This window comes from Hyperolius riggenbachi, chromosome 5 (assembly GCF_040937935.1).
Source record: "Hyperolius riggenbachi isolate aHypRig1 chromosome 5, aHypRig1.pri, whole genome shotgun sequence".
NCBI classification, from domain to species: Eukaryota; Metazoa; Chordata; class Amphibia; order Anura; family Hyperoliidae; genus Hyperolius; species Hyperolius riggenbachi.
The window spans coordinates 17630224-17643795 of record NC_090650.1 but is presented as its reverse complement, the minus strand read 5'-3'; the positions used below and the strand labels follow the sequence as shown (position 1 = coordinate 17643795).

At 45.2% G+C, this 13572-nt stretch overlaps 1 protein-coding gene across 1 annotated transcript in view; it reads right to left on the bottom strand.

Annotated features, from left to right (window-relative positions):
* ADCYAP1R1 (ADCYAP receptor type I) overlaps nt 1-13572 on the bottom strand; it is a 312660-nt gene that overhangs the window by 168920 nt on the left and 130168 nt on the right. Inside the window, exon 2 of the mRNA XM_068238512.1 lies at nt 9090-9255. Coding sequence (XP_068094613.1) covers nt 9090-9140 — 51 coding nt within the window. The 5' untranslated portion in view covers nt 9141-9255. The remainder of the gene's footprint in view (nt 1-9089; nt 9256-13572) is intronic.

Below are 13572 nucleotides of genomic sequence, written 5' to 3'. Positions count from 1 at the left end.
GGTGGTCTAGGGGTTAGGGATAGGTATAGGGAGGGTTATGTATAGTTACAGTGCAATATACAGCACTATGGGGTGATTAGGGTTAGGCGCCACCAGGGAGGTCTTAGGTTTAGGCACCATCAGGGGGGTCTTAGGTTTAGGCACCAGCAGGGGGGTCTTAGGTTTAGGCACCACCAGGGGGGTCTTTGGTTTAGGCACCACCAAGGGGGTCTTAGGTTTAGGCACCACCAGGGGGGGTCTTAGTTTTAGGCACCACCAGGGGGTCTTAGGTTTAGGCACCAGCAGGGGGGGTTAGTTTTAGGTACCACCAGGGGGGTCTTAGGTTTAGGCACCACCAGGGGGGTGGTTAGTTTTAGGCACCACCAGGGGGGTCTTAGGTTTAGGCACTACCAGGGGGGTGGTTAGGGTTAGGCACCACCAGGGGGGTCTAGGGGTTAGGGATAGGTACAGGGAGGGCTGTGTATGAGAGTAAGTTAGATATAGTTACAGCACTATGTGTAATATATACAATTTATTACATTATGTGTATTAATACAAAGGGGGGGTCTAGGTGTTAGGGATAGGGAGAAGGAGAGATCTGTGTGAGCTTACAGTTAGGTATAATTGCTGTGAAATACCTTTAAAATCTACTATCCTATTACCATGCTTAATAGCAGTGTAAATATCATTTTTATTATAGACTCTATTTGAAGTTTTAATACACTATCCGTTTGTTGTTATACATGCCATTTCACGTTTCATTCAACAATACGTTTATGTTATACACGCGATTTGACATTTTACTACAGAATACGGTTGTTGTTATAGACGGTATTTTGCCGTTTAATATACGTTCATTACAGCGATACAGCACTATATTTTCGTTTACAACGCAACTAAGGGAAAACATTGTTTTACATTATAACTTATAAATTCGGCTACATCCCGCGCCCTTTTTTCCATGCGCCCTTTTTCAATATACGCCCTCCATGGGCGCCGCGCACTGACAGCCTGCAGTACCGCTACAGGACATCAGGTGTCATCACGCGGTGGTGACGTGATGATTACGACATTGGACGCAGGCAGCCCAGGAGGAGTTAACAAAGGTTATCGAGCTGGTAATCTTCTTCTTCCATTTGGCTGCACCGCGCGTCACCAGCTCCCTAGCGGTTATGTCCTTCTGCCTGCGCCCCCCTTCTTCCACTTGTCGGTCTGCGCCCAGGGCGGTCCCCCTGCCCGCACTGCCCAAGAAACGGCCCTGGCCATTCAAAAAGATGCCAGACCCTGGAAGATGCGGCTCTGAGAAGATCTCAAATACATGTCATGCTTAAAACTATAGGAAATCTTTCTGCAATGTGTGAGCAGGCAATAGACCCCTCTCTGATCAGATTGGATCTGAGAGGGACCCACCTCTATCTGATGATCAATCAGGTGGCAGATCAAGAGATGTATGTCCATCCCTGTATGAGTGCAGCCACATTGGGGAGACAAGACAAGACAAGACAAATAACATTTATATTGCGCTTTTCTCCTTGCGGACTCAAAGAGCCAGAGCAGAGCAGCAGCCACTAGGGCACGCTCTATAGGCAGTAGCAGTGTTAGGGAGTCTTGCCAAAGGTCTCCTACTGAATTAGTGCTGGGCTGGCTTACTGAACAGGCAGAGCCGAGATTCGAACCCTGGTCTCCTGTGTCAGAGGCAGAGCCCTTAACCACTACACCATCAGCCATCACCATCAGCCAACTTGGGCAAGTAAAACTCGCTTTTGAGCACAGAGGCAACTCTGTGGTTTGTTCGATGTACAATAGATTTCATGCATGAAATCTATTGAAAATCTATGTTCAGTGTGTAGAATCCCAGATCAGATTCAGATCAGAGATCTTCTTTAGGCGCATTGAGTGGCAATCTATTAATGTTAAGTTACCTTTAGTTTACAGCACACTTACAGCTCTTATCACTGAAATGATTAAAGAGAACCCGAGGTAGGTTCTAAGAATCCAATTAGCACACAGAGGCTGGTTCTGCTTATAATACCCAGCCTCTGTTGCTATTCCGTCTCTCCCAGTCTCCCCCCTGCGCTCTGCTATGCCCCATAAAACAATCGCCGTGCTGGCGACACGCAGCGTGTCGCCAGCTGGCTGTTTACATGTGAAGTGTCAGTCTCCTCCATAGCGCCGGTTCCCGCCTGCGTCCCTTCCCTCCAATCAGCGGGGAGGGAAGGGAAGCAGACGGGGACCGGCGCTATGGAGGAGGCGGGGGGAGCGGCAGACTGACACTTCACATGTAAACAGCCGTCACCAGCAGAGCACAGGGGAGAGACTGGGGGAGACGGTATAGCAACAGAGGCTGGGTATTATAAGCAGAACCAGCCTCTGTGTGCTAATTGGATTCTTAGAACCCACCTCGGGTTCTCTTTAAAGAGAGTCTGAAGCGAGAATAAATCTCGCTTCAGACCTCATACATAGCAGGGGCACGTGTGCCCCTGCTAAACCGCCGCTATCCCGCGGCTTAACGGGGGTCCCTTCACCACCAAATCCCCTCGTTTCAGCGGGAGCGCTTCCTGGTTGGGGCAGGGCTAACCGCCGCAGCCCTGCCCCACGCACGTCTGTCAGCGCGTGTCTCCGCCTCTCCCCTGCCCCTCTCAGTCTTCCTTCACTGAGAGGGGCGGGGGAGAGGCGGCAATGCGCCGCTGATAGACGCGACTGGAGGCAGGGCTGCAGCCATTAGCCCTGCCTCCAGGAGCGACCAAGTCTGCGACCAAGTGTCGCAGTGGGGGGTTTGGGGGTGAAGGGCCCCCCGTTTAACGGCGCTATAGCGGCGGTTTAGCAGGGGCACACATGCCCCTGCTAACTATGAGCTCTGAAGCGAGATTTATTCTCGCTTCAGAGTCTCTTTAAGACAACTTACAAAGTACCCAACTCTCAGAAACGCAGAAATGTTAGGCCAATTACAAGACTCAAAATATTGGATCAATCAGAGAATGCAGAAGTGTACAGCGGAAATCCAAATATCGCAGAAATTTTAAACCAGACTTGTAAATTTTGTTTACAGCACACTTGCAGCTCTTTTCACTGAAATCATTAAGGCAACTTACAAAGTACCCAGGAACTGTATTAACAAGAGGCATAGTACTTTATGTGCTCGTAAAAGAAGTAAACAGGTCAATAAATGTACCAATGCTGGGAGCGGTAAAAAGCCTGTGCGCCTGAGACACTCCTCCTCGGGCACCCAGGCTTTTTACCTCGCCCAGAATTGGCACATTTATTGACCTGATGAAGCAGTTTACATTTTAAAACGCGTTCTCTTAAAGAGACTCTGTAACAAAATTTCCAGCCTTATTTCTTCTATCCTATAAGTTCCTATACCTGTTCTAATGTGGTCTGTGTTACTGCAGCCTTTTCTAGTTGCACAGTGGCTGTTTTATCTCTGTTATACGATCTAATCTTCTCTCTTCTGTCGGCTCTGTCCGCTGAGGCTGGAACGTGTGGAATGTGCTGTGCTGCTTGTCATTGGCAGAAGCTTTACACACCCCCTCCACACTCTGTATGAGTCAGAGACTGAGTTCCTCTCAGCCTATCACACTCTAGTTAGAAGCCATGTCTTTTGTTTGTAAACACTGCCTAAAAATGGCAATTACAAGCCAGGATTGCAGCAGGGAGTGGCAGAAACAGCACAGAGGGGCCCAGGAGAACATAAGGAATTGAATGGTATGCTTTTTATTGTAAGAATTTTAGAGTACAGATTCTCTTTAAGTGCAGAATACAATTTTTACAAAAAATAAAGTTTTTATACCCTATTTGCAAACCTCCTCCTTTAACCTGTTTAATTTTACTACCACATACTATCTTTGAAACTCTCTTGGGTTTTTTGGGCACCTCCAATCACTTTATAGTTTTTAAAGACATAGAACCTCTTGAAAGAAATGAAAATGCAGCAGGGGTTGTAATTTTCTTGTACAGTCAGTTAGTAAAACTTTTAGAGTGTTATGTGAAAGTAAACATTTTCAAAAACACTGGAAAAATAGACACCATGGGAGTCCCCCTTTTAAGCACTTTGAACCCCTTGTCACTCATGCAGGTTGGTAATCTTTATCGAATCCACAGTCTGTGAGTGTGGGGCTCCGCCCCCAAGCAATATTATCCCATACGGATTAGGTGGGACTAATGTATTTTATAAAAATTTTAAAAAAATTGTGACGTTTCCACAGTCGGTCCTGACATAGATGACACATTGTGTGACTATAGCAAGTTGTCATTCTTACCCTCAAAAAATATATGTAGCCTTCATGCCCCTATATAAAATGGACAATCAACCAATCCCCATTATAAATACAGCCATTGTGTCCTCCAAACGGCAAGTATAATCAGTATGTCTGGTATATAACAAATGCAGGCATTATGTCTCCCATACAACAAATGTTGGCCCATCATTTTGTTTCCCATATGACATGTATGGGCAATTGGGCATAAACTCCCACATATAACAAGTGCAGCCGTCATGTTCCCCATATAACTTCAGCAGCCACCCTGTCCCTTACATTACATACAGCCATTATCTCCATCATATTGCTAATAAGCATAGCCATCATATCTCCCATGTAACAAGTGCAGTCATCATATCCCCCAATATAACCAGTGCAGCCATCATATCCCCCATATAACAAGTGCAGCCATCATCTCCCCCATATAACAAGTGCAGCCATCATATCCCCCAATATAACCAGTGCAGCCATCATATCCCCCATATAACAAGTGCAGCCATTATATCCCCCATATAACATGTGCAGCCATCATATCCCCCATATAACAAGTGCAGCCATCATATCCCCCATATAACAAGTGCAGCCATCATATCCCCCATATAACAAGTGCAGCCATCACATCCCCCATATAACAAGTGCAGCCATCATGTTCCCTCATATAACATGTGCAGCCATCATATCCCCCATATAACAAGTGCAGCCATAATATCCCCCATATAACAAGTGCAGCCATAATATCCCCCATATAACAAGTGCAGCCATCATCTCCCCCATATAACAAGTGCAGCCATCATGTTCCCTCATATAACAAGTGCAGCCATCATGCCCCCATATAACCAGTGCAGCTGTCATTTCCCTTACATTACATACAGCCATTATCTTTAAGTGTAGCCATAATGTCCCCTATGTGGCGTAAACATTGATTTTACCTTCGAATGACAAGTGCAGGAAATATGTGTGTGCTTCTGCAAAATGACTGCAGCTGTCATGCAGCCGCCAGTTTACATGTGTTGTCATCATATTTCCTATGTAGCAAGTGCAGTCATCATGCCCTCTTGCAGATCATGAGCTCTTATATAACAAATACAGATATGATTATGATTCCCCTCCTATATTAAGTGCAGCAAGTGTCCCAGAGCAAATGTTCCTGCTTCTTAAAGTGTACCTGAGATGGGAAAAAAAATATATATACATACCTAGGGCTTCCTCCAGCCCCCTCCAGGCTGATCGCTTCCTAGGCCCTCTCCTCTGCCACCTGGATTGTCTGCAATTCGCCCCCGGAAAGTCCTCTGGTCTGGGGCAGAGGGCGCAGGCACAGTTTGGCTCTGCGTGTTCCCCCGTCACACTCTCGGCGACAGGAGCGCAATGGAGGCGCATGCAAGGCCGGACTGTGCTTGCGCCAGCTACCACAGACCAGAGGACTTTCCGGGGAAATTTGCGGACAATCCAGGTGGCGGAGGAGGGGGGCGAGGAATCGATCAGCCTGGAGGGGGCTGGAGGAAGGTATGTATTTTTTTTTAAATCCTTCCATCTCAGGTACACTTTAATTGCCAATTCACTTCTCCCATCTGCACTACTTCAATTCCATTCTTTCTAGACTTCCCAATCCGTTGTGGATAGGGATGAGCTTCTGATTTCCGTGGAATTCCGATTTCTGACTTTCCGTTCCGAGCAGAAACTGGAAATTCGCTGAAATCTGCATTACCGAAACCCGGAAATTTTAACACTCAAAAGTTTGGACCAATCAGAAAATGCAGAAGTGTACAGCGAAAATCTGAATACCGCAGACATTTTAGACCAGTGGTCCTCAAACTAAGGCCCGCGGGCCGAATGTGGCCCCCTGAGGCTTTTTTACCGGCTCCCCACACACAAAATGTATTACTTATAGGTGCGGTCAGCTACAACATTAAATATTGTTGGTCTGCACATAGAATAGAAGTGCTGACACCACCCTTCCACATGGAAGCCAGAAAGCAGTAATTCACTGGTTTCCCAATCAAATTCCACATCAAGTGACACTGCTGGCCAATTGGACTGCAGGTTGTCACCTGGGTATGCTTCACTGTCTGGCCCACAAAAACTTCTACATCATTTTATGTATACTCCGGCCCCCAGCAGTCTGAGGTATGAAGACCCGGCCCTCGACCCAAAATGTTTGGGGACCCCTGGTTTAGACCATTCACCAGACTCGGAAACTTCTGAGCAGGCCCGGATTTACCTCACAGGAGCCTATAGGCACAGACGTCCTGGCACCCTAGACTCCGCCCTCCATGCATGCAGGCCCGGATTTACCTCACAGGAGCCTATAGGCACAGACGTCCTGGCACCCTAAACTTCAACCTCCATGAACAAACCTCAGCTGAACCGCACTGCAAGTGTGCTGGCGGCCCCAGCTGTAACTCCTCCCTTACTTCCCTTGTCCATCATAGGTAGCAAAAGGTGCCCCCAAGTATTAGGTAGTCAGAGGTACCTTCAGTATTACGTAGCTAGTTGTACCCCCGACTGAAGGGAGATCTTGTCAGTGGAATTCTGAGAGCCGTGTGAGTGAGTAACCTCTCATTTATTCTCCACTTGGGACTCTGCATAGGGAAGAAGAGAGGGCGGCACTCAGGAAGGGGAGTGAGCCGCCTTTCCATTATCAGGTGCCTGTAGGCACATGCCTACAGTGCCTTATGGTAAATCTGGCCCTGCTTATGAGTCTTGTAATTGGCCTATAGTTTCAAGGATGTTCTGATTTCCGGGTTACACTTTCCAACCTATTATAAAAAAAAATACCAAACCGTATTAACAAAAATGGCCCCAAAAAATTCAGAATCAGAAATCAGCATTTCTGACCATTCCTAGTTATTAGCACAGCTGCTGGTCTCATTCACTCCTCCCGCCGCTGCTCATCAGCTGCCCTTCTACACAAGTCCCTCCCTGGCTCCCTGTCCCTCTCAAAAGTACTTTTACACTGCTCTGCTTGGCATACAAATCCCTCCTCCACCATACCGCCCCTTCATACATCTCTGATCTCATCCAGAGATACTCCCCAACCGGCTCTCTCCTCTCCTCCAACATGGATGTCCTCCCCTCGCATCACGTGCGAGGCTCCAGGACTTTTTCAGAGCAGCCCCTACTCTATAGAACTCCCTCCCCTCATCAGGCTCACCCAACTTTCAAATAATTCAGGGCTCGTTTCCACTATTGCGGTGCGGAATCGCCTGGATTCCACTGCTGATGAAATCGCATGTGGATGCGATTCCCCATGCGGTTTTTGCTGCGAATTCGCATGCGAATTCGCATAGGTGAGGGTATATGCGATTTTAATCATGTCACTGCCTGTGTGAATTTACATTGGTACCAATGCGAATTTGCGGCAAAAAACGCATGGGGAAATCGCTTGCGATTTCCCTATTAAATACATTGCATGCGATTCGCATGCATTCCACTCACAGGCGAATTCTGCGGCTCTTTTGTGCGTTTTTTCACCGCTGAAAAAAACGCACCTCAACAACGCTACAGTGGAAACAGGCCCATCCACTTGCATTACATGTGCGAATCCGCATGCATTGGACGCATGCGAATTCGCGATAGTGAAAACGAGCCCTCAAGCAGGCTTTAAAAATCTGTTCACCATGACTAACCTGTCATCTTTATAGCTCTATTCCGCTCCATTGGACTTATGCCAAACCCCCCTTACGTGTCTCTCTCCCCTGCCCCTTAGATTGTAAACCTATTTGGTAGGGCCTTCTTCCCCATGTGCTCTTCTCCACCACCATATAGACTCAGTGATTTATCTGCTATACTTATCCCTACATGTTACATCGGCACCCCAGTATAAGTTACTAAGTTAGAACTCTTTACTGAAGAAAAGCATGCAGACATTATACACCACCATCAGGAAATGCAGCTTACTTAGAACAGAGAGGATCATAGAGAGTGAAAATACAGGAAATAACAATCCTATGAAGGTCATCATCACATTTTACACACAGTGACATCTTGTGGTCTCTTTACTATACTGCAGCTTAAAGAGAGTCTGAAGCTATAGAAAATACCTCTTTTTACTGGCCAGTCCTCTTCAGAAATAAGAACATAGCGGATACGCTGCATTCCCGCGCAGAATGAGTTATTTATATCCCCAAAATCCCAGGTCAAAATTGTATGACTTTCCAGGTCGTGGATTTTGCTGCCCGGGGAGGCAGAGCTTTACGCTGTAGCTCTGCCTCTGCTCGCTTCAATCTCCGCCTCTTTCCGCCCCTCTCAGTGAAAGAAGATTGAGAGGGGTGGGGAGAGGCGGAGATCGGCTGAGATTGAGCTACAGCTCAAAGCGAACAGAGAATTTTGCCTGGGGATTTCGGGGGAATAAATACATCGTTCTGCCTCGGGAATGCGGCGTTTCAGCTATGATCTTATTGCTGAAGAGGACTGGCCAGTAAAAAAAGGTATTTTGGGGGGGCTTCAGACTCTCTTTAAGGTAATAGTGTTGTTAAATCTCTAACATTTATCAACTGATGTCTCCTGATGTGTGCCAATCGGAAGACAGATGATGGGAGTCATACTGCCACAGAGAAAACCCCCTTTTCTAACCCCCCATCCCCTGAAGCAACTAAATATATCCAGTGCTTGGCACCAGCCTGCCAACCTGTGTATAGGGGTGGGAGCAGCAAGACAGCAACAGAGAGTGGAGGCAATGCCACACCCTCAAGCTCAGCAGTAACCTCATGTGCATTGGTGTTCTCTATGATCTGCCTATACTGCCTATGCCCAGAAACTGCCCTGGTTATAACCCTCTGAAGAGTAAGAGCCCAGACTGCTAGACATGCCTGTTCTCGACAGACGCTCCTTACAGTGGCATTTGGTACATACCAGAGATGATGCCGCTATGATCAGCAGGTACAGTCGAAGCAGACACTCCATTTTCAGCGGCAAGAATGCACCTTGAAACACGCCGGTCTGTTATGTTCTCCGTGAATGATACGCAACAGAAGAATCTATCGGCGCGACAAAAGCCTTCAAATTCTAGTCCAGAGCTCTGTAACAAGTAACAGAAAAGGAGGGTTAGGAGAAGGAAACGAGAAATTATACCAATACAGCGGCGGCAGTGCCTGGAAAATGACAGTGAAATTGAACTATGGAAGATTATATTTTTCCTCTGAAAGGGCCGTTGAAGCGTGAGTGTCTGTGAAGGACGCACAATGAAAGCATCGGCTACAGAGATGAATGTATTGGCATTACAGACTATTCCTGCGTCCCCCACAATAGCGCTCTCAGACTACCCCTGTGTCTGTAAATACTGCAAACCTCTCTATCACCCTGTTATTTCTGGCCCAGCATGGTGGAATACATGTGTGAGCGTGACTTAAAGAGGGACTCCGGGGGAAATGTATTGTGATCACATGTCTGCTTGTCTGTTCTGCACATCCAATTTTCCTCTGCCAGAGCTTACCTTACCTATGCAATCTGTTCATAGTTTACAAAATCTGTGTGCCATCATACTACATGGATGTGATGAAATTGGCCAATCAAAATTGAATATGTGCACACACTCTAAAGGTGGTCACTAACGGTCCAATTTTTAGCAATAAATCGCTTGAGCGATCAGAAATTCTGATTGGTTGTAAATAATCTCAGTTGATGGGCACAATTGATTATGAACGGTTATAAAAATAGTCGTCCGATTGGATTTTTATCAAACCAAAATTTGGATTTTCTTGTTGGTTGTGACAGATATGAAGCAAAGATTGGTTCGTTGATGGTGTAGTGAACGATTTTTCTTCCATTCAGAATTATCTGATCGCTTGAACGATTTTTTGCTAGAAATTGGATCGTTAGTGGCCACCGATAGGGCTGAGCAACACTATAAGCGCTTTTCTGAGCACTTGTCAATGATAAAAAAATCGTTCCCATTCACTTTCATTAAATCACGAATTTTTTTGGGGTACGCGATCGTGGCGATTTTTGAATGGGAGTGATTTTTGAAAAGCGCTCAGAAAGCGTTAATCAATCACAAAGCACTCAGAAAAGTGCTTATAGTGTGGCTGAGCCCTAAAGCCTAGTCAAAAATGATTGGCCAGTTATTAACCAATGTTACCATCTCCATGTAGAATCAGGATTTACCTAAACAATCTGCTCATAGTATTCAATATCTGTTGACCCTCATAGTACATGGATTTGGTAAAATTGGTCAGTGATTGGCCAATCAACATTAGATCTGTACCAGGCTTTAAGCTTGGTACACACCATCAATTATAATTGGCCAATCGCTGACCAATTTTATCCCCTCCATGTAGTACGAGATCTTACAATCTGTTCAGAGTATTCAATATCTGTGGACAATTATACTACACGGAGGTGGTAAAATTGGTCAGTGATTGGCTAATTATAATTGAAGGTGTGTACCAGGCTTAAGGGCCCGTTCTTACTAGGGCAATTAGCAGGCGATTTCCGCTAATCGACGAAGCTTTAGTGCTTTTTAAAGCGCTAGCGCAATAAAAACCTAATGGCAGTGATCTCACTGCCGTGATTGCCACCGATCGCGTGCGTCTTAGGATTAGCGGCAATCGCCAAAAGTGGTACCTGCAGCATTTTGGGGCGATTTGGGAACGATTGTGATTAGCATATATAGAACCGCTAATCGTTTTTGCTCCAAGAACTCGTATTTGTCCAGTGATTTTTCCGCGTTACATCGTGGAAGAATCACCCGCGCAGAACGGTAGCACTGAGCGCTACAGTTTTGCGCTTTTAAGTCTGAATGGGCCCTTACTGCCATGGCTAGGAATCAACATTTTGGATATGACATGCAAATAATTCTGAGTTGATTCAGGATTATGCAAATTTTGCATGCAAATTTATGCAGCTAGAAAATGGTCCCATTAAATTCCATCAAGGATAATTTGAATCGCCTGTTTTCAAGATGCAGATATTTGCATATAGAATTTGAATAATCTACATCTCATTGACCTTCCCTACTGATCATTGAAAAAAAAACAACTCAAAAATGAATCAAAGTAGAACAAGAATTTTGCCGCTGAAAAGTGCACTACTTCAAAGTATTTCAGGGTAATAAATATGACACATTTTAGATTGATCCATTTATAAAACAATATAAAACATCCAAAATGAGAAACATTAAAAACAGTAACGATTCATCGTCCATTTCATCAAAATATACATTCAACCAAAGTAGTAAATAAAAGCAGAAATGTCAAAATAGTAAATAAATGGACCCACCTAGAAATCAAATAAAAATCTCAAAGGTGGAAACCGGGTTTCCAAACAACGGTCTCACTAGCGTTTTGCACGCGTTATAATGATCACAATCGCAAATGCTTGAACGCAATCTAGAATTTTCACATGAAAACGCATCCATTTTCTTGATTGCGCACGTTATAACACACTCAAAACCCGAGTGTGACCGTGATATCAGTTATCATGGTTTAGTGAAGCCCAAAATGGGATAGAGCCAGTTGGCTTGATTCACAAAAGGGTGGTAATTGTTAGCAGTGAAAAGCTACTTTGCATGTGCTAACATGCTTTGCATGTGCTAACTAGGGTGCTAAGTAGTTAGCACATGCAAACTACTTAGCACCCTAGTTAGCACGTGCAAACTACTTAGCACCCTAGTTAGCAAGGTGCTAAGTAGTAATTTGCATGTGCTAACTACTGTGCTAAATAGTTTGCATGTGCTAACTACGGTGCTAAGCTTGCATGTGCTAACTATGGTGCTAAGTAGTTTGCATGTGCTAACTACGGTGCTAAGTCGTTTGCATGTGCTAACTATGGTGCTAAGTAGTTTACATGCATGTGCTATCTACTTAGCACCCTAGTTAGCCCATCTAAAGCTTTTAGGCGTGCTAAGTTAGCACTCTTTTGTGAATCAAGCCCAGTAAGTGCAAAAAAGAAAACCAAAAAAGTGCAAAAAATTAATAAAAACAAATTAAAAAATGTATTTATAATATCCCAATTAATGCAAAACAGTACAAAAAGTGACAGTGCAGGAAAGGCAGATTATGGCCCGAGAATAGCGCTGGTAGGGCAGAAAGCTGCTAGTAGATAAAAAAAGATGATCTACTATTGGGCAATGGTTAACAGGACAGTAGAATATCAGTAATTCTTACCAGTATTTTACTATCACTAACCGGTACTTTTCCGTTACCTGGACGCAACCACCAAGTGGCGTTAATTACTATTCCCCCTCCAGGCCGCCATGGATAGTAGGGAAAGATGTAACTCTGGTGGAGTTTTATCGCCACCTAGTGGATGCGCTCAGCTAACGAAAAGAACCTACTAACCCAATTCTCACTTGAGCCCTAAACGACCAGCGACATCCCCCATGCTGCAATCTCCAACAATATATGCACAGCCTTGGCCGATAACAAACTCACCCTCTGCTGTTATCTGCACCACCTAACTGTGATATTTGTCGGGCAATTAAAATTGCAGTCCATCCGTTGTACTGAAGCACCGATGGCACCCATATTACCTCCTTTGCACCAGATGTCGGTCCGTGCGCAAAAGCCATACTAGTATAGATCACAGTAGCAATATGTATCTGAAAGAAGCTGCCAAATCCACAAAGCTTGCATGGCAGTTCAGGCTTTCAATCAAACTGGTGACAATCAAGGGGCGGGGCATCGGTGATGGTATACTCCAGTCTCTAGAAAGCGAGCACCAGTGATGAGTGAATATCTAGCTTAATGCATCATTGGGCTTAGCCTACTGATGACTCTTGATCCATGATGGACTCCAGCTGATGGACTTTGCCCAAACTCATCATCTTTGGGACTTGTGACAGTTTCATCTCTTCTCTGGACTACTGATCCTTGTCAGTCCTTCTAAACTGATGACCTTCAAAACCCCATCCCAAAGCATTTATTTTCATTGCCTTGGGCGTATAGACACACATACCGTAGTCAGAAGAAACTTTCAGCCTCGCCATCCTAATAGGAAAGTATCATTAATGTCTTTGGTTAGGAAGATCAAAGAAAGTTAGAGATGAGGAAGACTGGGGTTGGATGTAGGTTAGTGCAGGAAAGAGGTATAACAGAATTTCTCAAATCTGTCCTCAAATCCCACCAACCATGAAGCCATAGCTCTTCCTACCCAGTGCTTAACTGAACCTCTTCCCATGTACCTAAAGCCAAGCTCCAGCCTTTTCCATCTGTTTAGAACCCTAGGCTTTCTCCTAATGTACTCCTACTTCACACCAGTGCCTCCTACACACAGACTAATATGGTATTTAGGTGAGGGGATGCCAAACTATGACTTCCTTTTGTTTCCCAACGTAGCATGCCCTTGTCCATTGAGTTGTGTTCCAACACAGTGCTTCTGAACATCTTTAGAGAAGATA